Source organism: Chiroxiphia lanceolata, chromosome Z, assembly GCF_009829145.1.
Source record: "Chiroxiphia lanceolata isolate bChiLan1 chromosome Z, bChiLan1.pri, whole genome shotgun sequence".
NCBI lineage: Eukaryota > Metazoa > Chordata > Aves > Passeriformes > Pipridae > Chiroxiphia > Chiroxiphia lanceolata.
In genome coordinates, this window is record NC_045671.1 from 3,206,657 (window position 1) to 3,234,477 (window position 27,821).

A 27,821-nucleotide genomic window follows, 5' to 3' on the forward strand; every position below is an offset into this window, starting at 1 on the left:
TCCCTTCAGGTACTGGAAGGCTGCAATTACGTCACTCCAAGGTCTTCTCTTTTCCAGGCTGAACAAACCCAATTCTCTCAGCCTTCAGCAGGATAATATTCTCATTCTCTACACAAATGATGGTTGCTGTCTGTGATTAATCTGTCACACTGTTTTCCATCAGCCTTCCATATAATTCTCAAACTAAACACTTCTGCACTATCTCCTATGGCATTTTTTACACTCCAATGCATTTTCCTCTGATCATCCACAGAGTTATCTCACTCTTTTCTTTCCAACTCTCCATTTCTGTAGTAGTAGTTACAAACTCTTTCAATCACACCAGTGTCCTTCCTGTCAAACTGACCAATGCAGTCTCACTGTTCCTGCATCCACCTTTACCCTCTATCTTTTGTTTTGTAATTAGATTACAGAGAGGTTTGATCCCTGATCAGCCCTTCTTACTGAGGGCTAATGATGATAATACAAACCACGGTGTATATGTGTGTTTACACTCACAAGTTTTCCCTGCTTGCCAGAGGCCAGGTCAGCCCAGACTTTCCATCACAGGCACTGTTGGATTGGAATGCCAGGGGCCTAGGACATCCAGAGAACTGAATTTGCAAGATGTGCCCAGTGCTTAATCAAAAATGCAGAGCAAGTGTTCAGGGTTGTAGTCCAGCCACTGCTACAGAATCACAGAATCACAGAATCAACTGGGTTGGAAAAGACCTTTGAGATCATCATGTCCAACCCTTGATCCAATACCGCTGTGGTTCCCAGACCGTGGCACTGATGCCACATCCAGTCTCACCTTAAAAAACCTCCAGGGACAGTGAATCCACCACCTCCCTGGGCAGCCCATTACAATGTCTGATTACCCTCTCTGTAAAAAGTTTTTCCCTAATATCCAACCTGAACCTCCCCTGGCAGAGCTTAAGATCATGCCCTCTTGTCCTGAGAAGCTCCAGGAACAACATTCTGGGGTTTCCATTGCAAAAATCCACAGTGCCTTTGCATTGCAGTGTTGTCAGTGGTAGAGCTCTTGCAAGATACAGCACATAAGCAGAGAGTTTGAATCTCCCTTCCTCTCCCATATTCCTTTTGCAATAAGGAACTGAAAATGTATTTGCAGGAGGAAAGGACTAATTTGATCACGGGCAGAAGATTAATAAACTCCTCCCCTTATGAAAATATTCTGTGATTTTTAATAGCCATTAAAACCACAAAGGATCTAATTTCTTAGGATTTAACTCGAAGGACTTGTTCTGACTGTAGTAAATGGCCAAGCACTCAATAGATCTGCATTAACTTGGTAATGATCCTGCTGGAATTTGAAATTATGGCTAGACTGATCCGAGGCATATGGCTTAAGCTGCTAAGCCATTGCCTGTTGTCTCTGTTTTTCATTTGACTTGGTAGTTTCCTGAGGTCCTGAATTCATCCTCGAGGATAATGCAAGCTTTTCCTGGCAGTGGGTGAGCTGTCATGACTTACCTACGTGACATTTAAGTGGGGTAAAGAAGGATTACTGTAAATGCCTGACTTAACCCAACTAGACTTTGACCCATCACATTATATTTCAGCATCATTTTCGTGTGTGTGGTTTAGTTATTTACACATTGCCTACTGTTTTCTTTGGAAAGTTTTGGATAATGAACAAGAGCCAGTCTTCAGCCCAAGGTTAACATAAACAGCAAACAAGGACATTCCAAGTACCTGTCTAGAAGCAGTTTACTGACATGTCCTGGTTTTGATAATAATTATTTACATATAAAATAATAATTTTATATGCATTTGAAAAAATGAAAAGATAGTTTTGTCATGATAAATGCAAAACTTCTTTCTTTTTACAAAAATCAGCTGTTGTGTGCTGCTTTAAAATAAAAACTTTAAATCAACTGCACTAAACTGGGGTGAAGGACTTGTACTGAGAAGGAAGGAAGTAAAATGTAATTCTCTCTACAGCTCTAATATTCAAGTCTTTCCTCCTAGGCAGTGACATGATGTTCCAGAGAACTAATGGCACTTCAGTCACAGGGCTCCAGCCTGCTGCCTGCACTGCCTTCCTGTAGAGCATCAAGTTTCATGGGCTGGAGGAGAAGCACCTTGGACCTTTCTTTTATTGGCAGAGATGTTCTTGAACTTGTCAGAGCTGTCCAGATCAGCAGCAAGGTGTGCTGCAAGCCAGGAACTGGGGTTTCATATGCATCCTCCAAAATCCCCCATCTCCATCACACTGTCCCTCTCCAGGTCAGCCTCCAAGGCAGCTACTGAGGTGGGTCAGTGCTTCCAAATCACTCTTTTTCTGCTCACCACAGCAGTGATCATTTCAGCAGAGATGCATCATTAATCACATCTGTGACCAAAGAAATCCGGAGGGGGGGGGGGGGGATGAAAGAGAAACCTTCCTAGAGTTATTCCGGTAAATTATGTAGTCCTGTCTCCAGCACCTCTTTCCTTTCCCGGGAAAGGCACGGCATGGCTGCGTATCCCACATGCTGCAAAGCCTCCCTCTGGCAGCACAGCTCTAATCAGCACTGCTCAGCAGAGCACGGCAGTCACTTACGTTAACTTTACGAGTTACACAACCGGCACGCTCATGCAGATGTTGTTTGCAGAATACTGGAGACGATGCCAGCCAGACACTTGGCACCAAGACCCAATCTGGGAGATGAGGAGCTTTCTAGGCTCATTCCTAACATTCATTATTTTCATATTTAATAAGAAAATTGATGCGACACATCAGGGAGATTGGTCGGTCAGTTAGCATGGAAACTATTAGCACAGAAAAATGAATAGCCTGGCAGTTAAATGGCTGCAACACCCACACACTCCCTAGAAGCAACTTAGAAATGGGGTTATTCATCTGAATTTATCTCATGGTCCCTGGATCTCATAGCAGAGGTTGGAAGGGCTGAAACATTCTGCACCGTTTGTTGTTGGATCTGGGTTCTTTGTGGTGAACGGTGAGTGTTTTTAAGACAGAGTTCTCCCAGGTCTCAAAATCCATCAGGCAGAAGCTCAGAAGACTTTCAGAAACACTTGTGTGACACAGGGTGCAAACCCTGTGGGCATCAGTTTCCAAATGATGGCTTCAAGAGGTGAGGTGACTGGTTTTAGAAAGTCATTTAAGTATAGTGGGTGCTGAAAATCTTTCCTTACAAATACTGTTTTCCCTAATCACTGTCACTCACTTTCTAGTGCCAACACAGGGAAGAAATGTCTTTAAAATTTTAAAATGAGGAGGGTCTCACTAACAGTGCCTCTTGTTTGTTGGATTGCTACTTGCACACAAGACCCAGTTTCAGACAACGCGAAAGAAAATCCCTCAAGTTCATCTTTCATTTTCCTATATGTTTTTTTTTTACTGCCTACACTTTGGCTATATCTACATCACTAAGTAAAATGGGCCAGCACACGCTGACCCTGAGTGCAAGCAGATGGCGTGGCTTATCTTACTAGGACAAAAGTTCCTACTTGAAAACAGGGTCACCTCATCTGTGTCGTGCCGACTGAAAACCATCCCTGGCTCACGATGCCCACTGAGTCATGCTCAGGTGTTATTTGAGAGAGCTACCAACCACAAGCCCAAACACACCCGAGAGCAGGCTAACAGCAGCTCAAAAGAATCATCTCCTTTCCCAGTTCCAAACACCAGCACAGATGGGCAGATGCCTTTGGGCCTGCAGCTCCGTTTATGGGTTCAACACCATTAAGATCTGCTGATATTGAAGAAATTTGCACTCATGTTCATGACAATAAAATTTTCCCCCAACTCTTAAGATGTGATGAAGCCCCCTCTCAAAGTTGCTTTCTTTCTCCAGGGACTAAAGGAGGAGCTCAGACGACTAGTTTCGACCGGTTGCCTAGCTTTTGGGTGGCTAAAGTGAGGTGAAAATCCCAGGCTAAAGAATAAAGGACTTCCTCCACTTTTTAATCTGAATGGTATAAAAACCAACCTCGATTTTGCAGGGAACGAAGAAGTTCTACTTAGAACATATGCGGTTCAGTTCTTTCCTGTGAAGTTGCCATATGGCAGGGGAGTGATGGGAAGAAGAAAAATATTGACAGTGATGATATATCTTATTACAGAGCATACGGACCAAATTTTCCTCTCAGTTACACTAGTGAAAATCTGGAGTGAACAGCCTTGTCTTGATAGGAAAATCAGATCAGTCAGTGGATATACAAAGCCAATTATGAGAATGAAACAAAAGCAAACTTGGGAAACATTATGGTATAGTAAAGAAGACATGTGGTAGGATGCCAGAAGACAGGAAGTCATTGAGCCCAGCACGCTTACTCTTCCTTTGAAAAAATCATCCCATCTACAGCAACCACAAGCGGTCAGGATCTTGTTTTATGCCTGAACTTGGCAAACCGAATGAAAGCTGCCCAAAAACATCTGTTCTGGGTTCCAAACATTTATATAGCCCTTTGTTAGAGTACCAAAGATGGCATCACATCAATAGAAAGGAAGCACTGCAGAAGAAAGCAGCTCAAGGGCGCTGGAGGGGAAAGTCCAAGATTAACACAAGACCTGCAATGTTTTACACACCAATAACTGTCATTTATTCCTTGCTGAACATCCAGCTGATCAAAACTTTAAGCTGCATTTGACAGACAAAACCAGAAACTGTTTCAAGGAGAGAGACTGTGTTGCATTCCTATTCCATACTATTTAGAATTTAGTATTCCCTTCCATACTGTTCAGAAATCCATTGTGGACAACTTAGTAGCAAAAGCTGCAGGAATAGTGCCTTTTCTCTACTACATTACAAAGGCACAAAGGCAAATATGTAGCTGACAAGACTTCTGGAAATATAATGGGAAGTATATTTAGTAAATAACAGTAATTTGAAACTTAGTCTTGCAACCAACAAGCAAAAGAACTAATTTGCTTCCAGGCTATGTAAGGTAATCAGAAATGTATACGATTTTTGCACCTCTATGGCAGGATGATAGCATTCATGTAAACTAGAAGAAGTAAACAGTGCCTGAAAGTCAGATAGAAAAAAATGAAAACAAAAGCCAAAATGGAATTACTACCTGCAATTTAGCACACAAAAGAGTTAAACTGCAACTTAACAAATAAACTATGTATATTTTTTTCTTGGAGGCCTCTGAAGACTGAGTTCTTGCAAACGGGTTCAATGACAAACTATAGCCAACTCAGTGTCCACAGTTTCTTTGGAACAGCACAGAACATTTGGCCAGAAAAAAACAGTGCCAACTATCCAGCGCAAAGCCTATACTTCAGTTTGCAAAAGCAAAAAGCTGTGATTTATACCTCTGAAAGGAAGAAGTTTAAAAAAAAAAAGGCATCTAACAGTACGTTCTGTGTAGGTTTATTATTCTGCCAGCAGTTTGTGGGTTGGATGATGAGGTACGTTCCTGAAGATTAGACATCACCATTTTTTTAAAACAAACAAAACAGCAGGAAAAATCAAAATTCCCTAAAGCAGAGGCAGTCCTTGCGAAAGTTCAGGGCTGTTGTGGCTCTCTCTTGGCTCCTTTTTAAAAAAAGGAAAATTCATCAACGAATAGCATTAATCAGCTTTGGCTCACAGGCAGCATTTTTGCTTCCAGTTGGGGACAATTAGAGGCACAGTGTCAACTGGTCATTAATTAGGTTGTGTAAAGCTCCGTGGATACACATTGTTTTTTGTGACATCAAAAAATTCTCATGAAAAATGGGACTGTAACATGTAGACATCTTCTGGTTTCTTCTCCTTTTAAACCCAACAATCTCCTATTTCAGAGGAAACAAGGTAGAATAAATGGAAGTAAGCAATGTAGTTCCATTGACAAAATCTACAGACAAGTGAAAATCCAGTGGAGTAGACGGTGAGCTATTAATCCATTTGTTCAAACCTGGTAGCATCATTTATAGTGTGGCTAAGGGAATGGGATCTTGATCTACGTTAACTATTAAGTGATGAAATTTAAGATGAAGACTGGTGACAATATTGCCATCAAGATGTTTGGCTAATATGATTTCTTCAGGACCCCTAAAATATCAAACCCACCTTAATAGCTGTCTTTAGTAGGTGATCCACAAATATCTTCATGACAGAGCCTCAAGATATCATTCAAAATCTGGCCAGACATTAAGGTTAAAAATGGAATATTGTTTTTCAGAGAGGAATCTTTTTCACTGTCATGACTTCCCCTAGACACCAAAGGCCTATTCTAAGACTTAAATTAAAAGTCCAAATAAATATATTGTCCTTGTGCAATATAATAGCCCTGCCAAAAAGAAAAAAAAAATCCCAAGGGATGCAACATTGTCATTCTGCAGCCTGAAAAATATCATTTATTGCTGAAAAAAGGCACTCATAAGTTGCACATTGTTAGATGGTTATTACGGGTTTCTTGGCAGTCAGTCTGGAAAATCTATTCTTTAATATAAATATATATATTATAGATATAGATATATAAGTGTATATATATTATTTATATATATAAAAAATTCTAGTTAGAAAAACCTAAATTTGGAAGGCAAAAAAATGGCATTTAGAGCAACTCCAAATACCTGTTATAATGTTAGCCACAGTCTTCCAATCCCTAAAATGTGTGTGGGTTTTAAGAACACTACTACACAATTGTCACTCTTCCTCAGAGGTAGCTGAGCATTAACAAATAAATTAATTTTGTTTGTAAATTTCATCTCCTTTGGTAACACCCAGAGCTGAAGGTGTTCAGGTAATATAAAGGTTCTTTCTCCAGGTTTAGCTTAATATAAAGCAGGATGCATTCTTATTGAAATTTTAGCCCTGCCCATGGTTTTTTCTCTGCTGAGCCTCATATTTTATGAATCATTGCTATTACTCTGGGGTTGATTTCCATGAGGGCTCTCATCCTTCATGTTTTTTGCTTCTAATAGAATGGTCACATTTCAATTTTCGCTTCTGGTGGAAGGATTCATCAAAAGTACTATGAAGACAAAAAATACCCCATGATTTTCCAAAGTGTAGATGGTAAAAGTATTCACTATTATGCTGGGAGAGAAGCAGAAGGGATATAAAAAGTGATTCACAAGGACAATACCCAACCTCTTAATCAGGGGAAGGAGGAAAAGATGTCTTCCACAGACACATTTCCCTTTTTGTTCCTTCTATATGCCTTCTCTTCCACATTCTTTGGATGGGATACCCAATAAGGTAGATGCAGTAAAGCAATTATTGGGTTCTTCTGGAAAATGGTAATTAAATAAAACAGAGAAGTGTAGTACATCAAGTTGACATACGCTTACAGAAATACATGTGGCTGATCAGTCTTCATGGCAACTGGATTTTTCTTATTTGTGTGAATTTAACAAACTGCATCTTCTGCTTCCATTTATTTTTTTCTTCTTTTTTTTCCTCCCTATTCAATTTTGTATTGTTTTCTAGGACCTTTTAAAGCAATATTATGCCCCAATGACAAATTTTCCTATAGGAGTGTGATCGTCATCGAGAGAACAATGTCATTTGGATGAAATAAGACTCCCAAAGGAACACCTTAAGAGCTGGAAAATCTATGATATTCCCACTGAAAGGTAATCCACCTTGTGATTTTTACTTTTGAAGTAAAATATTAGGGATGTTTTATATATTTGAAGCATCTCTCATTATGGGAAAGAGAAGATCACTGCTTTCTTAGGCTATCAATATACACTTGTGAGGCAGCAATAATTCTTCCAGTGAATTTCATCTTCCCACTGAGATGTCTTCACTTTTTTTGAACAAAGCAAGAATTACAGAATGATACTACGCTGACAAGATCTAAAAATAAAGTCTCTTGGCAATTGTGTTAAAATAAGCACTGCTACTAGCTTGATGTAAATAGGAGGGAAATCATATCCTAAAAATTACTTCTATTGCCTCTGGGCGTAGTCACTCAGGTGGAGAAATGGCACCTGCTCTTCTTTAAGTCATTTATCATTTCTTGGGGGGAAAAAGCCTCTGAAGAACACATTCCTATCTGTAGAGAAGAAGTCAGTACTGGTCTATTTCTGTCTTTGGTATCTCTGCATAACTTTGTGGTTGATGGTGCAATAATAATTATTATGAATAAGAATTATGACACTCACACACAATGATGCATTTAAGTCTGTTGCAATTAGCTGTTTCTCTCTCTGACACTGACCTTCTGGCATTAGATCTCAGTTTATCCATCCGTGAAATGAGGGTAAAGATATCGACCTCTCTTGTAAAACTAGTCTGATATTTACTGCTGAAAAGCACCAGGTACAAATTAGGCAAAATATTTAACACTTAACAGCATATGTAAGAAGAGCACAAACTCCACTCTTATCACTGAGACACTCTCTTGTGACATCCACTCCTGTCTGAATTGACGCAAAGTGGCCAGTCTACCTGAGATTCCATTGGCTGCCAGGGAATTTTAAAATTTTGCTTGGTGTTCAAGGCATCTCTTTTCCTCTGAACTAGAAATTGCCCCTGGGGACAAATGTAAATTCTACTTTGATAAGGGCATAAGACAGAAGGATAATAAACACAGAATCATAGAATGGCTTTGGTAGGACGGCACCTTAAAGCTCATCTTGTTCCAACACCCTGCCATCAGCAGGGACACCTTCCACTATCCCAGGTTGCTCCAAGCCCCATCCAACCTGTCCTTGAACACTTCCAATGATCAGGCATCCACAGGTTCTTTGGGATAATAACAGAAAGAATGATGCTTTTCCAACAAAGGTTTAGAAAAATGAGTATCCTTCTGTGGGAATGGTCAATACAAAAGGGTCATTTATTGGGTCCGATTTAGTGGATGGACCACTACCAGGACCAGTGCATGAGGGCCAGGTGGCAATGCCAGGATTCCTCATGCACACTGTCAGAAACAACAAAATCTGCCAGTTCCATGTCACGCAAATGAAAAGAGGTGTCCTTGATGCAGGAGACTGGCTGATAGGATCACTCCAGCTGTCTGGATGGCCATCCATCCACCTCCTCCTGAGGCCATCTCTTCCTGATAACTAGCAGAATGGCAGCATACCTTGGGTGTTTGGTGACATCAACTGGAGTAACACAGCCTAGTAGCAGATGCTCCCCCTCCTGCCTTTACCCTGTAGCCTTTTCCTGTGTTTCACACTGCAGTGGAGGCAAAGTGCTTACTGAGTAAGTTTATACTCTTTTTTCATTAAGAATTTACATATAGAAGAAATTAAACCTGACTAGGAACCTAATGAGGTATTTTGTAATCTGGTGAAATGGCGTGACCTACAAGGGAACTTAGTCCGAGGAATTTTGTGTGCTAGTCTGATTCTAGGCACAAGGAGGACTTCAGGGATACCAGCTTCTCCTGGGTGTCCGGCCCACCAGTGAAACTGCAGGGCTATAATTAACATCCAGCATACTGGAGAAATGGAAGAACAAAAGCTACATGGGGTTCTACAGTGCTGAAGATGAGAACCCGCGCTAGCCAACACTGTGACTGGGAAGTAACTGCAAGTCCTAGTAGGACCCTCACATTTCCATCTACCTTCTGGCACATCTTGCTTAGACACCGAGTGCAAGTTGACTGAGGACTCCAGCATTGATGGTTTAATACTGAGACTTAAAAAAAGGGGAGAGGTGCCAGCACTTTGGCCCAATACTCTTGGAGTGAGAAGTAGTGCCTCTTCCCTGCAACATTTTAACTAGTGTTAAACATATCAATATATCAAAAATAATCAATACCATCCACATTTTAAGTAAGCTTTTTCATGATTCACCATGAATCAGAGGATGCAGCCGCCCTGCGCTCTGCTCAGGTATGGTGTGAAAGTGAGGTAGAAAGTGCCGTCAACTCATAATAACACACCTAGTTTATAGACCTCATTTCATTCCCTCCATTTCAAAGCCTTACCAGTATTAATTAATTAAAATCTTGCAACAGCTCTATGAGTTGGGCAAGGTCTATTATATCACTGTATTAGCCGCTGAACGCGGAGACCCTGAAGGCCGGATTGAGACTGTCTGCTTTAGGCACTCAATTTATTTATTGCAACATCTGAAATAAAATAGGTGCTTGGCTCCAGCAGAATGATTCAAATCACTTAGGGCAGGTGGCAATGCAGGGACGGATGCCTCTGAAGTAGCACCCAAGTGATGTTCACACATTTCTCCACCAGCTGAATGGTGGGCTGCAGGTCCTTCATGGAATGATTTAGTGTGGTTACATGCAGCCACTCAGGCATAAGCACTGGGAAATATTATTCTCACAAGTGTGCCTGGGTAATTGCTTAATTCAAGGCTCAACAGTGCACAAACCTGCTTACGTGGGAATCAAAATATAAATTCCCCTCTGAAGGGCAAGCACCTGGGTTGTGGGATAAGTGGGAGGAGGAAGCACAAGGTGTCAATGGTTTGAGCACTTATCCTGAAAAGAGAAAAGATCTAGGCTGTCTAGCCCAAGGAGGTCTGGCCCCAGCACTTCCCATTGCCTGGACTATTCCAAGTGGCAGGTAAGGCTGGATTGGAGGCACTGAGGTCAACTACTCAATAATAATCAGCAGTGCAAGATGCAGAAGCTAGAGATATTAGCCCAGTAGATGGGGAGGTCTTTTGTTTGTAAGGTGCTATTTTAGAGCTCTGTCAGATATATGGTACGAATCAAGTTAGGCCAGGGAACAGGCGTTCCCTCGTGCCCCAGGCTTAGCTGCCACTTAGGAATGCCTGGGTGTTTCCACACTGCCAAACTGACCTGTCCCTCTCCTGTATCCTGGTATCCAGGTCTTCCACACTCTCCAGTCATTAACTGGCCATCAGGAAGCCATTTGTTCCATCTGAGAGGAAAGCTGGGCACGGCTAAGATGACCTGTGTGCTCCAGGCTGTGCTCCAGGCTCCGCTCCAGGCACAACATGGACATGCACAACTTTGGCTCTTTACCTGGTGCAATGTTGCAATGAAGTCCCAAACCCCAATATCCCTCCTGTCGCCCCCCAGAGCAACAGATGGCTGCAGAAAAGCCCCTATTTTGGCATCTGTATTAGTTAAAAAATAAAAAAAAAAAGCTCAGAATTAGGATTTTACACCAGGTCTACAGGGAGATGTTGGCCAGTGGAGATCAGGATCAAGTGCTGTGCAGCGTGGATTGCTCTGCCCACTCCATATGCTCTCAGCTTTTGGTTGTGTGAACACAAACCAGTCTGCAGCAAGTAGTTCAGAGGCACAGGTTCTCCTTCTGCTTTGGCCCACAAAAAGGGTATGAACATGCCCCAGATTTCTCCTGCTGAGGTGTTCTGTGCTAGCTTACTGTCACCTGAAACTGGTGGGTTTGGTCAAACTGTGACTTAATGAAGCTCTTTTCAACACCTTGGGAGATATTAGTAGCTTCTCACCCACTTGTGAGTCATGATGGACTGCCACAGGCTGTCAATCACTGCACACAAATGAAACCATATGCTTATGTGTTTAAGTTACTCTTAGGTCTAAAGCACACTGTCCAGATTTATATATAATACTCAGTTTCTCCTGGATGTAGGTTCTGCTTCAGTTGAAACAGGCTGAGACATTCCCTGGGACTTAGACACATCCCATTCATTCTCACAGGGACTTAAGCTGACCTGTGGATGGTCTAAATCACATCCACTGACTTCTTCAAGCTATGCAGCATCTCAGAAACAGAGCTGAGAAAAAGACTCAGGAGTTCTGAACTTGGGCTTGAGCCTGATTTATTACCATTTTTACCTGCTAGGGGTTCCTTTGATCTCAGCAAGACTCCCTCTCGACTAGCAGAAGAGAAGGAGAATTTGAGTTAATGCATGCTGTACCCACTCTTTAACATAAGAGTGGCTCCTATTAGTGCTTTGGCAGTTTGTCTTTTTGTGCAAGAACTTGCACAGCTGACTTGGCTAAACTTTTAATGGGTACGCTTCTCATGTGGGAGGAAATGTTAAGCACTGCTTATTGTTACTTAGAATTACACACCCAAATGCCGTAACTCCATCCAGAGTTCCCAGGCATCTAGCTACATTACTATATCACAAATAACATCTTCCTCACCGCCTAAAGTAATGTCATGATGCAGTGTAGGAGCCAAGGAATGCTGGGTTTGCAAAACGCAGGCATTGCTTCAGATTGCAGCGAATTCATTTAAGAGGAGATCAGGCAACAACCATTAATTTCAGTGCAATATATTTCACTGCTCTTCTTATTTACTGAGATGTTGTCTCACTAGATCAAATCAATGAAATTACAACAGTGTACTGACAACAGCCGATATCTGCCCAGCATCTCGGAGAGGCAGCCCTTCATCAACTGCCTCCAGCTTTTGCCTGACACATCCCTGCTGTTCAGCATGCTCTGCTGGAAATAGGAAAGTTAAGTTTTTTCCAGTGTGCTTGGCTGAGTCAGAAGCTCCTCTGGGCAGCCATGCACAGGCACACATATTGACAGTAAGCTCGGCCCCACCGTGCCAGAGGAGGTGTGCTATTTGCCTTGGGTGCACTTCTGGAGGCCACGTGTGGGGCGTGCACAGCTCCACCCTCAGCTGAGGTGGGAAACTTGTTCAAAGTGGTTTTGAGGTTTTTTTGTTAAGAAGCAAAACAGGAAATCTTCATGAATCTGGAGTTTAACTATTTTTTAACTTGTTGGTCTTCCAGACTTTTTTTTTTTTTTAATAAAATTAAACAAATATCTGAATGATAAACTTTCTGCAACTAACCTCATCCCAGTTCTGGGGTAAGCCCAAGTTTCTACTGGTGCAGAATAAACTTCAGGCAGCAAAGAGACCCTGGAGGAATCCAGGGATTTTTTTGTTTCCTTTTCCAAGCAAACCAAGCAAATCAAAGGCTGTGTAAACTTACTTAAGTGCTTTTTATGCCAACTAATCATAGCTGGCACAAAAAACAATACTGACTATTGCTCCCTTCCCTGCCTACACTGGAGGCAGGGAAGGCCAAAGACGGAGCTGAAATGGCAACTCTGTGCTGTCTGTTGCCTCAGGAGCCTGGGAATGGGAAAGTTATCACTACTGGCCTCAATGAGGGACCTAACGACAAAAAAAAAAAAACCTCCATCAGCAGAACCACAAGCTACTGAGCTTTGTGGTACGTTGCTGATTCACATTCTGCGACACTGCTGAGCAAACTCTACCTAGATATCTGCACAGCTCTGTTTTCAGTTCTATATAAGGCTCAGTTTGGGTCAGATTCTCTGAGGAGATACGCTGTTGTCATTCACAAGCAACTGTGCTAAGATAAGTGAGTTACTGATAGGCGTAACACAAATTGGCTGAGCTGTATTTTGCAACCCAGATCAACCAGACAAGCTCCTCACAGTTTGCTCCCAGTTTGTTTAAGCTGCCCGCGTGTGCTGCATAAGGCACCAGCAACGCTTTTGCTGCTGCTCCAGCATCACTCTGACGTCAGCACTTTGATTTGATTTTCTGTCACTGTTCTTGCAGATTAAATTTCAACTAGTGACCCACAGCTTGATAGCTCATTAGCAAATCCCTTTGAGCCATCTAGTCTTGCCCTTGCTTGACAGTTAACTCTGCACTGCACATACACCCGAAGCCTCCTGAAATCAGCTCTGTGCCATGTGAAAGCTTGATCAGGCTCAGTGCAGCTGCAAAAGCCTAGGGGAACCATGCCCAGGTGCATGTTTTCAAGGACAAATCACTGATGATTCCTATTATGAGTCCTAGGGTCTTTTCAAGTCATTGAGGTTGTATAAAAACTCCTCCATGGACAGTCAAAGCTTTCCTTTCCCACCCCTCCCCTCAGCCCTTGTTCTATAGGGGAATTATTCAGACTTCCTTCTTGGTAAGACCTTAAAATAGGACGTTCTTACTCCTTTTGTTGTTCAACATCATTATTGCAATCATTCAGACTGAGCTCTTTAAGTTTTCTCTTGCTGTGACACATGAATATAAAAGTCCTGGAAGGCTGTGGAAACAGAGGAGTGGCCTCAGATCATGCACTGGAGGTCACAGACCCCAACTCCCACTTTTACAGTTGAGTAGGACAGGACCCAGGTTGCTCGGAGTGCATTATGGTCCCTCTCACTGACAGATATCTTGAGCTCAGCTTTTCCAGCTTTGAGTCTCATGGATCAAGCAGGTTTACAGCGAGGATCCAGCCTCTGCTTTGTTTTACTTCCTCCATGCATCTGAACAGTCTTGCACATAAATTATCAGTGCCTTTGAGCAAGAAATTGTATTGTGTATAGCCCAGAGCTATAGCACACGCTTTTCCCTCTAACTGTTCTTAAACTGCCACTTACACAAGTATCCAAGTTGTACACCATCGAAATCTTAATGGAATGACTTTCTCTAAGATGAGAAAATCTTAAAAATGCTGAATCAAGGCTGTTTTCAGGACTGGCAGGTTGAACACAGCCAGAAGGACTCTGCTGTGCCCTCACTGAAGCCATGGACAGAACTTCCCAGCCCCACACTCTTTTTTTGCCTCAACAGATACGTCACTCCAGAAGCCAACCTCACCAATTTCAATGGGGAGATGCTTGATTTGTGCCGGGCTGAGATGAGAATACAGCCATGATTCTTTATTGCCTTTTAAAGCCAAGAGCCCAGCAGAGGCCAATTGTGTCTGATGTGAAGCTGCTGCACACCCAACGTGGAATCTGCACAACTTCGTGAACCAGCAGTGGTCTGAATAAAAACTTCAAACAAGGCGTTCTGGCATTGGCCAGAGAGAGCGAAGATAAATAGCTGGGAGACGCCAAGCTGCAAAGGAAGAACTGCCTGACTGTTGGACAGAGAGCAAAGTAAGAGGCAGAAATTAGGCAGAGTGTAGGGAGGCTTGTAACACTCCCTAAAAAGCAAAAGGGTCACAGCATTTAATTTGATTAATTCATCGCCAGTTCAAAAGACTTTGTACTGAGCCTCAGGCAGCACAATAAACATACAATCATTAAGAGAGGAAATAAAAGTTTGGTCGGGTGATAAATAGTCCGGCTTCCTCTCCCACTCCAGCTTCCCTCATTTCTTCTCTCCTTGGTCAGTGCAAACACTGGAAGCAGCACAGTAAATCAAGAGGTAGCATTAAAAAAACAACAACAAAACTCACTGTATTTCAATTGCCTGAGTCAAAACACTTCCAAGGAAAGCATTGACTCACTTTCCCCATCATTTTGGTTATCCCTGTTTCTTTAGCATATGCCTTGGAAAACCAGAAGGATGTTTATCCTAAGGGGGCCCGATAATGCTTTTGGAACTCATTTCAGTAGATTTGGTTTGCAGTCCTAAACATTCAGGGGCCCAAACAGCTGTTTTGATTAATGCAACCGTATTTACAAATAATGGTGTTATGTAAAGCTCCGACTGTAACTTTTATGGGCCAGATGGCACAAACAATTTACCCTGTAACTGCACAGTGCTTGTCCCTCACCACAGGACGCAGGTGGAAGGAACAACCCCCTACTAACACTGGGGCTGGAAAAGGTTTTTCAACTGCTGGAAGCTATACAGGAGCCTGGGGTGGCCCAGAAACCACAGCAGAGGCAGAGTTGGGGAAAGAGGGGGTGACTAATACTCCATACATCCTCAGTCAGTGAAGTTTGTATCTGGCTCTTCTCCCATTTGTTTCAAGCACTACCACGGCTCCTACCCTGCATTCACTGGGCACCAGGGAGTGTCAGAGCTCACTATGGCTCTCTGTGGCAGGAAACTGCTTTTATCTCCTTTACCCAGTCACACACTGAGGTTTACTGAAATTTAGACATTTTTCTGCAGTAACATGAGAAAACTGTGATATGGGATATGGGTCTCCAGATCCTAGACCCTGCATCAGTCTGTCTCTGAAACACAGGTCCTGTTGAGTCAAATGTCACTACTGAAGAAAGCCAGGTGATTTATATGTGGGTTTCACTTGATATCTATTCAGCTTCATTCATCACCTGATGTTCACTTCTTCTCCCTTGTCTGAGTATGTAGAGCTGCATCCATGCAAGACCCAGCCAGTATGGACACTCATTTTATGTCTCTAAGCTAGTCAGATGAGAAAATGTTCATCACACATAATGTTCAGAGAATCACAGAATTATTAAGGCTGGTGAAGACCTTTAAGATCAAGTCCAATCATTCCCCCAGCACTGACAAGGCCCACAACTAAGTCACGTCTCCAAGCACCACATCTATAAATTTTTTGAACACTTCCAGGGACAATGAGTCCACCCCTTCCCCAAGCAGCCTGTATTAATGCTTGACAACATTTTCAATGAAGAAATTTTCCTTAATATCCAATCTATACCTGCCCTGGAGCAAACCTGAAGCCATTTCCTCTTCTCTTATCTCTTGTTCCCTGGGAGCAGAGCCCAACCTCACCTGGCTCCACCCTCCTGTCAGGGAATTGTAGAGAGCCAGAAGGTCCCCCTTGAGCCTCCTTTTCTCCAGGATGAGGCCCCCCAGCTTCTTCAGCTGCTTCTGCTGCTCCAGACCCTCCCCCACCTCCATTCCTTTCCCTGGACACACTCCAGCATCTCAGTGTCCTTCTTGTCATGAGGGACTCACAACAGTGGGTTCAGCAGTGTGGGACTCCTGTTTCCCCTTCTATTGAAATAATGTGTTTACTGCAGAATAATGAACTAACTTTGTGATTCCAGACCTATGTAAAAAAATAAATTATTTGTGAAAAGTTATTAATTATATTAATTAATAATTATATTAGTTATACAAAATACCAGTAAAGTTTAATTAATAAGGCAATTGGGCAACTATTTGCCTACATCTTCCATATGCATCCAGAAGAACAAATATGCTCACCCACTATTGAAATACTGATCCTTTCTCAATGTAAAACTCTGACTGACCAAGGTCTCATGATAATAGTCCAGAACTGCATGTGCTGTTTCTTAAAAGAAACACCAAAAAACCCTCACACTCAACCCAGAAAAAAACCCATGGTGGCTTTGCCAATATTTCACCATATTTGTTTTTTCTTATAGAGAGCCCTCTTTTAAGTCACACTAAGGCTTCAACTTCTGAGGGAGGATGAACCAGAGATTTATTCAGTGTTATGTAGCAACAGCCCATTCCAGCAGGAAACTGAGCCATGGAGGGGAGTTTTGTCAGGGAAGAAATCTCTCCTGTATAAATGACACTCCTCAGCAGAGCTGGGCTACTTATACATGTGTTTGTACTGACATCAGATGAATGCTCTTCCTTCATTTGATTGTCACTTCTCCTTCCCTTCAGTGCTCCTCCAACTCTCCCTTTTGGATGGTTTCATCACCCTAAGCAGGGCTTTTTAACAGGAATAAGGACAATTTTAAGATAAAGATGTTGTAAAATGCCTTTCAAAGAATACAACATACATTTACTTGTGCATTTAATATGTATGACTCTCTTCTCCCTCAAAAGTCACAGGGCATACACTACTCATTGAGTGATGCCCACCCTCCATCTAAAGCTGATACTGATCCCTTCAAGGGTAAAACCAGCACCATACAAACCAGCTGAGGAGGAAAGGTTAAATCAGAAAAAAATCAGCTTGTAGCACTGATGGAGATCGAGGGGGAAGGGGGAGCTTGTAGGTAAGTTAAGCATTAATTTGTAAAGCATGTTTGTCATGCAAACTATCCAGCATTCAGAGACTGATGGTTACTGCCTTCCTAATAGCTGCATATGATTAACTTAATTTTCCTGTGAATTTACTGTGGATGGTTCCTGTGCTGTATCTGATGAAACCAATGGACTTATTAGCTGATCTTTGAGCCATGATGCCCAGTATGCAAGCAAGGCAGTCTTTGCTTATATAATCATCATTTAAAAAAAAAAACACAAGAGGCATAAATACTGTGAGAACAAAGTAGCACAGACCTTGATTAGTCTCACTAGAAAGAAAAGCAGAAATGCAGTCCTGCATATAGTGACTCTCGACCTCTGCTTCACCTCCAGCTACATCCTGGTCCGCAGTGATTGTAACTAGGACATAATCTGACAGGTTGCACATGCAAATTGCCCTCTTATCTATGCACCTTAAAATGTTAAATGTGCTCTTCCTCATTATTTCACCCAAGGAAATAGGGAAGAGGTAACAAATCCTGCTTTTTTTTTTTTTCCAAGGCATGAGCTAAGGCATTGAGACTGCTCATCAGCAATGAAAGTCTCTTCTCTAGCATCACATATGAAGGTGAAACAAGCAGACAAATGACAGGGAGATGTGGAGTTTGCCATAAGGACCTCTTTAATAAAAACACAGCTCTAATCTCAGTCTCCCCAGCCCAGCTGTGACACTAATCTGTGACCTCTCCCTGGGTCCCTCACCTGGAGCTTTAGTAACTCCTAGAATGCAGATGAAAGGCTCAGCCATCCATCTGTGCATAGTGCCTCGGGTCACAGAGTGCTAGAGGGACTCTAAAAACATTTTGTAAATGCATGAGATGCACCTCTGGCTGTGGGGAGTAGAAGGAGGGAGTCAACTGAGCCAATGCTTGGTGCACACAACTTGAAAGTTCAGTTTAGGAGGTGCCCAAGTGACATCACGACTGTGGCAAGGCAGAATCTGAAACACTTTCTGCTGCATCCTTGCCTGTAGGCCAGGCTAATGCCACTGGAATAGTCTTCAGCTAAACAGAAAAGCTGTTTAATCAGTTTTGATTAATTTGTCTTTCTAAATGCATGAGAGGTGGATGAGCAAGAACAAGAAATTTGGCAAAAACAGCAATTTCAGAAAAAGACAGCAGGAAGCAACAGGTCTTGGGGAATGGGTGGAAAGGAAGGTGAGAAGAGTTATTAACTAGTACTTATAGAAAGGACTCCAGTTTCTCCAGAACAATAGTGGAGAAACAGGCAGTGCACTGCCTATGCATTGACATGGTGTGTTTAACCCCAAGAGGTTCCAAGAGATATAAACTGAGTCAAAGCTCACAAGGTCTCCCCTAATGAATGCCCAGTGACAGTCCAAGAAGGTGCAGGACAGGGAGTGGACTTTTGGTCTGACCAACCAAGATGACTGGTGGCACTCTTCAGTGTGACACTTCACTCTGGGCACAGATTTCTACATCAAATCACAGAATCATGGAATTGTTTGTTTGGAAGGGACCTTTAAGGGTCATCTAATTCCAACCCTCCTGGATTGAGTAAGGACACCTTCCGCCAGACCAGGTTACTCAAACCCCAATCCAGCCTGGCCTTGAAAACTTCCAGGGATGGGCCATCCATAATTTCTCTCTGGGCAACCTGTGCCAGGCACATTTCTTGTGCCAGGACAGCAATCTACTTCTCCAAAAAGTAAGAGGAACAACTTTCCCCTCACGTCCCATATCCTTCTAGATAGCAAAATTGTACATAGGCTTTAAGGTTGTACTACAGCACCGTTTTCTGCCATATACAAGACCTCTACATAACACCAGGGAACACCAAACTTCTCAGAGATGGCTAAGTGTTGTTACAACACAGACAAAAATACAAAAATAACAGCAATACAGTGTTTGTACCTGCATCTGCACGCTACACTGAAACAAACCACAATGCCCAAACACCAAAGAACACTAAATGGTTCTCTCATCCCTCTTATCACAGATATATCTACTGACTGCGGGTAGGTTTTGCTCCATATTTCATCTCCAGCAACAAGCAATGAAGTTGCAAATGGCATTACTGAGCATACCAAGATGCCCATGCAGTAAAGATAACCCTGAAATTGTGATATAAATCTATCTTCAGCTTTCATCTGAATATTCAGGATGTCTACTCTTATCTCTGTTATATATTATTTTTATGCAGTGAAAGATGACAAACACAGAAAGGAAAGAGCAATCAGGAAGTCGCCTCCTGGGACAGACATATATGTTCGCACAGGGCTTTTTTTTTTTCTTTTACCTTTTATTTTTCTGATCAGTCAATCACTTTTTAACCACCTCAGGGAAATGCAAGGTGAATTAGGAGAAAGAAGGTCAAGGTTATCATGGAAAAGTGTAATCCCCTCTCTGTGGGAACTGGTTAATAGTTATGGCTGGACTCAAGTGCGGACCTCTGTTGGGAATCCCAGTGAAGGTCAAAGGCAGAGAGGAAATAAAGCTGCACTGAGATCTTAGGCAGTTAGAAGCAGACAGATGTTCATAGGCTTTAATGAGCAGCCTTGGCTCCAGGCCTTTCTTGGCAGAGCTGTTTAGTTTTAGTACTTTTCCTTGTAGTACAAGGTAAGGCTCTGGTTATCTGGCTCTGCTTAGCTAACTGCTGATGATTTTTCCATCTAAGTAATGGCATGACAATGAAGAAACAAATTAATAATCTGAGACTTGATGGATTGGGTTATGGGGAATGATGTGCAGCTGTAATAATGAAAAGCAAAAAATAAAGAAAAACAATAATTTTAGTTTAAATGAGGACCAGTTTAAAAAGTTTAAACAGTAAATCTAATGGAGCTCCTAATGCCAGATTTACCCATCCTTTTTACACTTCTATCATCATGGGGAACAAACTAAAGGAAAATAACATGAAATGGACTTTTTCTTTACTAATTCTATTTTCAAGTCAGCCTGCTGGGGGTCATACCTCTACTTTGGTAACTCATTTGAGTTCAGCAGTGTTGAGAATTTTGACAGAGAATTTTCTATGCCTAAGTAAAATACATTAAATTGGAAAGTACAGGTTTAGCAAGCATCTTCTGCTCAAAAAGCAAAAAGGTTATCGATCCAACTGTTATAAAACTGTGAAAACTGTGAACTTCCATTAAAAAAAATTAAGAAATAGACATGTTAAACATCTTGAAGACTTTTAATCCCCTCTGCTAGGACACAATGCAATTGTGCATTGTCCTTAATGAAACAGCCACTGCAGCACTTGGTGGAGAATATCTTTGTTCTTTGTCAGGCACGTAGAAACTCTGATGCTCAGAGACTGATTTCAGTCTCTTTTCCAATATTTTTGCATGTGTCATTTTTGGGTGTCTCAACTGATCTAATATAATACAATATTATGAATGAAAATGTTTTCATGGTGTGATCTCTCATTTCAGACTGCTTTTCACTATTACAGTCCAGATCCTGCTCTCAGTGAAAGAAATGGATATATCTAGGTGGCTTAAGCACGAGCAGTCGCTGGAACTTGATCAGTTACAAGTCAATAAAAAACTTTAGAGCCTTACATTGGCAGGTTATACAAATTCCCTGCTCCCTGTGTTTGTTCTCAGTTGATTCTCTTTTCATTTTGAAGGCTATGAACTACTTTTCTTTGAAGCTCTTTTTTAGCACTTCAGAATCTCATCCGCCACTGATTGGTTCAGTAAAGCTCGCCCTTTTCCAGAACCAAGTGTGAAATCTGCTTTGTGATAAATATCTGATGGTGCAGGAGCACTGGGCTGGCTCCCAAGCTAAATTCATTTATATTGTAGCAAAACACCTGCCTCTGTGTCATCACAAAAGCAGCTCCCCATTGTAAAGTACAATTCAGTCTCTCAGACAAGATTCAGATTCCCTTTTTTCTCACTCTGCAGGAGAGGAACAGATGTCCTTGCAGCCAAAAGGAGCTTCCTCCCTCTTCATCTACCCAGCTTATATTTCCAAGTCACGAGACCTAAAACTCTTCAGAGTCAATTGGTGAGGGTTTATTGTTTCCATGACACCAGTCCCTTCCCACAGCCACTCAATGCTCACATAATTACTTTACATGACACCTGCTGACTGGATGTGACAGATTTAAACTAGGATTGTACCCAGATCTCCATGTATTCAGCCCAGCCATCAGCATGATGGGTTCCTCTGGATCAGCAGTACACTACACCTGTCATGGGAGAGCTTCACAACTTCCCACGTGTCTGGTCTGTCCTATCAACAAATGGGTTTTGATCATTTTATAGGCCAGAGCTGAGACTGTTTGCTCTTCTCCCAAAGGCTGGACAGCAACTACCACGTGGTGTCTAATGTGGCAGACATTAGACACCAGTCAGAGAAATGCCTACCTTGCCAACAGGTGCCTACCTTGCCAACTGTTGTTGCAGAATGCAATGGTGAGACTTTTGGAGGAAGCACAACAACCTATGAGAGACAGCTGAAGGCAGGACAAATATTTATCAAACTGCTGTGTAACATCTCAAAGAGTTTTAAATTTTTGGGCTTAAGATGTGGCCAACTTCCCTGTTGACGTCCCCAAGGTTTGGATGAAGAACAGCAGTCAGTTACAAAAACCCAGAGAAGTTATTGACTCATAAATATATTTGCTGTAAATGACGAGTTCCTCTTCATTCAGCATAGAAATTTACATGCAGTAAGGTAAAATAGAATAAAGCAAACCTTACCTGAAGAGGCTGAAGAATCATAAGTACTTCTGTCCTTCTTATTTGTCCTGAAGGGCTGAATGTCCTTTTCCCTGTAAGTTCCAAACCCTTCAAAGCTTCTTCTTTTATTCCCACTTGCATCATTGTCCCGCTTCTCACTTGAGGAATTCATTTCACCAAACATGTCCAGGGACTCTGACCTTCCATTACTCTCAGTATTACCAGAGTATCTCTTTGTGCAAGAGTCAATGGGATCACTGCTTGAGTCGTTTTTATCTTTACTCTGTGACCACTGCTGGGTATCAGAAAGTGATAATGTAGACAGTGTATCCACTTCAAAGTTACTCTTTGAGCCTTTGTGCCCGGTTTCACAATGCTGGTGCTTCTGCTTCTCCTTATGCTTGCTTTTCTCATTGAGCAAGGAGAGGTCTTTGTCTGAGCCACTCAGCCTTTCATTCATGGCATGGCTGGAGAAGCCAGTGGACTTGCTGGCGAAGAGACCACTCAGATCTTCATGTGTCCCCAATATCCGCTCATCCTTATGCTTGTGCTTATGTTTGTGTTTCCTTTTGTGAAGTCGGCCACTTGAAAGGCTCGTCCCTCCAACCTTTGGAGGAGCTAAAGGGGACTGCATGTCTCCAAGGCCCATTCCCACAGGGGTTTGTAGGTGCACTCCGTGTTTTGCTTTGTGTTTGGCAGTGGTGGACATCTTCATATGAGAGCTTGCATGGAACTGGGGTGGGGGCACGGTAGGTCTCATAAATGGGGAAGCCGCTCCGAGCGTGTGAGACAGGTACAAAGGAGCTGGGTACTGACCGTAGTAACCAAGATTCATCATAGGCATTGATGTGTAAGGCATTCCATAGGGTGCATAGTAACTCCCACTGGGAATAGGGTAACCGAACCCTTGTAAAAAAGGCACCTTTGTCATGGTGTCATTGGTTTTGGCAGGTCTACCACGCTTCTTCTTAGACTTCATGTCAGAGGTCCTGCGAAGATAGAGCAATGGGTCATATTGGATATATGGCACAGGGTAGTAGTGATCAAAATTAATCCTGAAGATGCTGGGATATGGATTTTCATGATAAAATGTATAGCTTCTATGGGAAATCCTGAACACTTGGAACTTATTGATGAGTTCCTCAAGGTCTGCCAGAAACTGGAGGTCATCTCTGTTCTGCAGGCTTTTCCGTTTCCTCTTGTGCTTTGGCTTTTTAATACTCTCATGAGAGAGAAAGTTATCCACAATGAGATGCTTCTGCCGGTGACCATGCCTGTTCTTTGTGCTGGTGTCAGATGGGATAGCCTCTGGATTGTCCAGGGTGCAGAAGTCAAAGGAGTATCTCCGGCGGGATTCTGAGCTTTTCTCGGCCTGGTCAGAGGTGCTGTTGTTGTCTGTACCTATCCCACTGTCGCTCGGGATGGTTTCCTCGCTGTGAGACTCGCTCACTGGCGACAGCGTGACTTCTTTCAGAGAACCTATTTCACAGAGGTGGGAAGGTGAATTAGCCATTAGCCTGGGTGGAGACAGCTTCCAAGTTCCACTGTGCATTCCTTTCTGTGTTTTTGTAGGAAGAGCACTGATAGGTTGAAGATTTGGCATAGTTTTTAACTCCGAAAAATTTGTTTCAGTGCTTGCAGGGCTAAGGTTGCCGTTAGTCCCCACTACCTGTGTCGAAAGCGGATGAATAGCTGCTGGTGACGATGCCACAAGTGACTGCAGGTTGGAAGGCACTGCTGGGTTTTCTGGCTGGCTGGAAACAGGCCTTGAGTGCTTGATGGCTGTCTTAGGTTCTTCTGGCTGAGTCTGCAGCTCTGCCCTTGGCTTTCTGCCTCGTTTTTTACCAATGTAGATAGTCCCCCTCTTGCTAACATTGATCTGCTTCCCTAGTCTGGCATCAATGGTGGTTGGCCCAGCATTAGATGGTGGCTGGACTTTTGCTTTCAGAGCTATGCTGCTGGAGCAGGAGGACAAGATCTGATTGAGAATATTCTTCCTCTTAAGGGTTTTCATTTTATTAATGGTCTTGATGGTCTTCTTATCCAAGACCCCAAGCTTCCCGACCTTTTTGTGAAACTTGAGTTCACTCATGGACTTGTCCTCTCCTGGGACCATCTGGGCCAACTTGGCCAGATTCCTTCTCCTCTTCCTTTTCTTTGTTCCTGGAAATTCACGATTGATTGGACTCACTGGGCTGGTGGAGGTTCCCTCGTGAATGGTTTCAACAGTGAGCAAAGGCTGTTTCTTTGGTCGTCCTCTTTTTTTCTTGACAGGCGTGATCACAGTAAGACTGTCTGTATTGGTGTACAGAGGGCTGGATGGTGTGATGGGATAGGCTGAGGGAGGCTCCACCATCAGCTTCTCCGATGTTGTCATGGAGGTCTCCCGAAGGATAGATTTAGGTTTGCTGCAAGTCCATCGCCGCTTAGCTGCGTGTTTGGGGTGCTGGACTTCAGATAATTTGCCAGCTGTGGAAAGGTCGGTGGGCAGGAGAGTGGATGTCACTGCTAGAGGTTTTCTGACTCTGGCGGCACTGTTGGGGGAAGCTTTGTCAGTGAACACACTGCTGTCAATAGATACTAATGGGGACTCGTTTTCTATCACTTTCCCTGGCTTTGAGGCTCGAAGATCTTTTTTACTCGCCTCTGATTGAGAGCTAGTCCTGTTTGCTATTTCACTGCTCATAGTAAGTACAGAAGGCAGACTTTTCTCCTGGATAGTTTTCTCTATAGAAGATTTTATGGATTGCCTTTTTTTCCTTTTGTGGCCAGATGTATCTGTCGTTGGAGACTTTATTGGGATAGTAATTCGTACATGACTGGTGTCACTTTCACAACTGCTAGCAGAAATGGGATTCTGCTTTGAGGGTGATGTATCCAACATGCTGTCCATCGAGTAAGACTCCTTTTTCCCTTCCATGCTCTCATGGGATTTGCTGTCAAAAGCTTTCTGGGCACTCTTCACCCACTCCATGTCCGTGGTTTGGATGGTCTGACTTATCAAATCCTTTTTGTTGGACTTCTTCTTCATGCTTCCAGCGGGCTGGTCAGGGGCCTCCAGCTGCACACCTCCCTCTGGATCCCCAAGAGGCAAAAGCCCACTGCAGTCGGAGGCACTGCTCGGCTGGGCGGCCACACTGATGCCGCTGGGTGATGGGACTGCACTGCAAATACCAAGCTCTTTACTACTGACTGACAGCTGCCCCCACGTGCTGCTGCTGCTGCAGGACTTCTTGGCCTGGGATTTGCTGAAGGGAACTCCTGGTTCCAGAGCAGAGACCTTGGTGGCATTAACTGCTTCCCTGCTGGGTTCTGTGTTGATGAAGCAATTTTGAGAAGCGGATCCGGTATCGGGGCTCGCTGACCAGTCAAGATGGTGCTGGTTGCTACTTTTTTGCTGGTGCTTTGATTTTAAGGTGTCACTGGTGAAGTCTTGTTGGAGGCCCGGATCATAGTGCAGAGCAGAATGTTTCTGTGGCCTGTCATAAACCTGGAAGGTAGCAGAAAGGAAATAGAAAAAAAAATTAGTTTATCAGTCTATTCATAACCCCTGGTTGCAGCTCTTTATTTGTGCAGTGAATGACAACTCTTCTTAATCAATGTCCTTGTAAGAGTTAGGAACTTTTATAAAGTGTTCTTATACTTGAGCCAAAATTGCATTTAGATTCATGCACAGTAAACAAGTTTTTTTTGGTTTCTCCACTCTAAAAGCAATGGAAATATTTCTATAAATACAAAATTGCCTAGGAAACATTTCTATTGATTTTTAATTTGAAACATAAGTAAAATATTCCCTTTCTATGGATGAATGGTGCAACTCAACCTCCTGGTGAGAATTCTCTTTTCCTTAAAAATAATCCCTCACAGAACTTGAGGCTTAACAACAGCAATTAAGCTCATTATTGTAAACAAGAAAACAGAAAAAAAATATGTTAGAAGTTGTAACAAACAAGAGGAAAACCCATGGATCCACTTCCCTATGAAGCCTGATTCCCCAAAGATTTATTTGAATTTCCACATAGAAGCCATCCCCACAAACTCGGTGCTTAACATCATACGCATAGCGTCAAGTGTGTGAGGCCCACTTGGCAGGTTCAAGATTTGCATTACTTCTTTTCCATTTTAATAATCTGCTATTTGTAATGTTGGTGACAGATATTTTCAATATGATTTCTAATCTGACAGGAGCTCTTCAACCTGCGGAGGTTACAGCAAGGGCAGAATTAAGCTGAAGGCTCTTACAGAGCAAAAGAAAGTCCACTTTTTTTTCTTGGTGGGCCTCCTTCAGCTAAAGAAATTCTGTTTACTACAGCTGTGACTTTTTGATAAGTCTTTTAAAAGCAAAACAAAAAAATTATTTTCTTTAATTGACTTGTTTTCTCATGTTACATTTAGGAGCTTTTATTTTGCAAAGCTCTGGGTCGAACTGTACAAGTGACTTTGTACACCTAGTGCTGTACAGAACTGGGTGTACCAAGTACTGACACTGTTCTTAATGTCAGATAAATGATGGGAGACTTAAAACAAATGTGTAGCCAAGGAAAGAATGATAAAAAACAACTGCTAAGTGTCTCATGTTCCTGCAAACACCCTCTTACAAGTAAGTTTCTATCATTCTATCAGTAGCCTTATGTTAGAGCCCTCTTTGGGGTGCAAAATGCAGCAAAAATTTTTGAACAAGGGACCAGAGCATAAGAGGGCTTTGAGCTGGGAAATGAGGTGTCCCTACTTCTGAGCAACTTCAGAAAGATTTGAAAAGGCCTAAAAACCCCCAAGCCCACAGTGCATTATGTAATGACCACTAAACATACATGTTATTGACAAAATGACGTTGAGCTATCTCTCGTGTGCATATAAAAATGGACATGTGGCTTTCCTGGAATAGGCAATAACGATGAAGCTGTTCTGGTCCATTGTCTGAGAAGCAATCAGGGACTCCTAAATCCTGCAGATAGTTCAGCTGTCATGCACATGGACCAGCCATGCTCAGGGAAAACAGAGATTTCCAGGAATTGTGGAGTGAGAAAACAAAAGCATGCAGCTGCGGTGGAGCTGCAGATGTCGCGGGCAAGCGACACCCAGTTTCCTCAGCCTGAGAGAAGAGCCGAAAGCATAAACAGCCCTTGGGGAGTGAATCAGTTCCTCCTCCTTCTCCTCCTCCTCCTCCTTGCAGTGGCCCTCCCACGCGTGAGCCATGCAGCACACAGCAGCCACAACCAAGGCTGATGCCCTCCCCTGGAAAAGGGAGCCCACCCAAACCCACAACTTGAGATGAGACCAGAGAGGGGTCGAAAAGAAACCAGCAGCCCCAGCACTGGAGTTTTGTAGCTTGTTTTTATTTTGATTATTTTAAACTGATCCCAAAGCTCCTGAGATCTGCCATTTGGGGCTTCTCCTGCCCCCTAGCCACTAGGTTAGATGTCCTGTCAGTTGGGCACAAGGAGGGTGTAGGACATGGCCACCCCCTGGTGAGGTCCCAGGGAGCTGGAAGTGGTTGCTCTCCATTCCAGCCTCATATAAAAAATCATCTTCCTGAGGTACCCTGATTCGTAATGTCTAAAAGCCCTGGAAATTTCAGGCTCTCATGGGCCCCAGGACCCACACTAAGGCAGGGTCAGGCTGTTTCTGAACAGATCCCAGCCTAAAGGCTGCAGTCAAAGCATTTCCTTA

General features: G+C 42.8%; 1 protein-coding gene across 4 annotated transcripts in view; it reads right to left on the reverse strand.

The window, feature by feature from the left end:
• SETBP1 (SET binding protein 1) overlaps nucleotides 1-27,821 on the reverse strand; it is a 263,727-nt gene that overhangs the window by 53,570 nt on the left and 182,336 nt on the right. For all 4 annotated transcript variants that reach the window (XM_032674916.1, XM_032674915.1, XM_032674917.1 and 1 more), the window contains one exon: nucleotides 22,173-25,641. In XM_032674916.1, coding sequence (XP_032530807.1) covers nucleotides 22,173-25,641 — 3,469 coding nt within the window. The remainder of the gene's footprint in view (nucleotides 1-22,172; nucleotides 25,642-27,821) is intronic.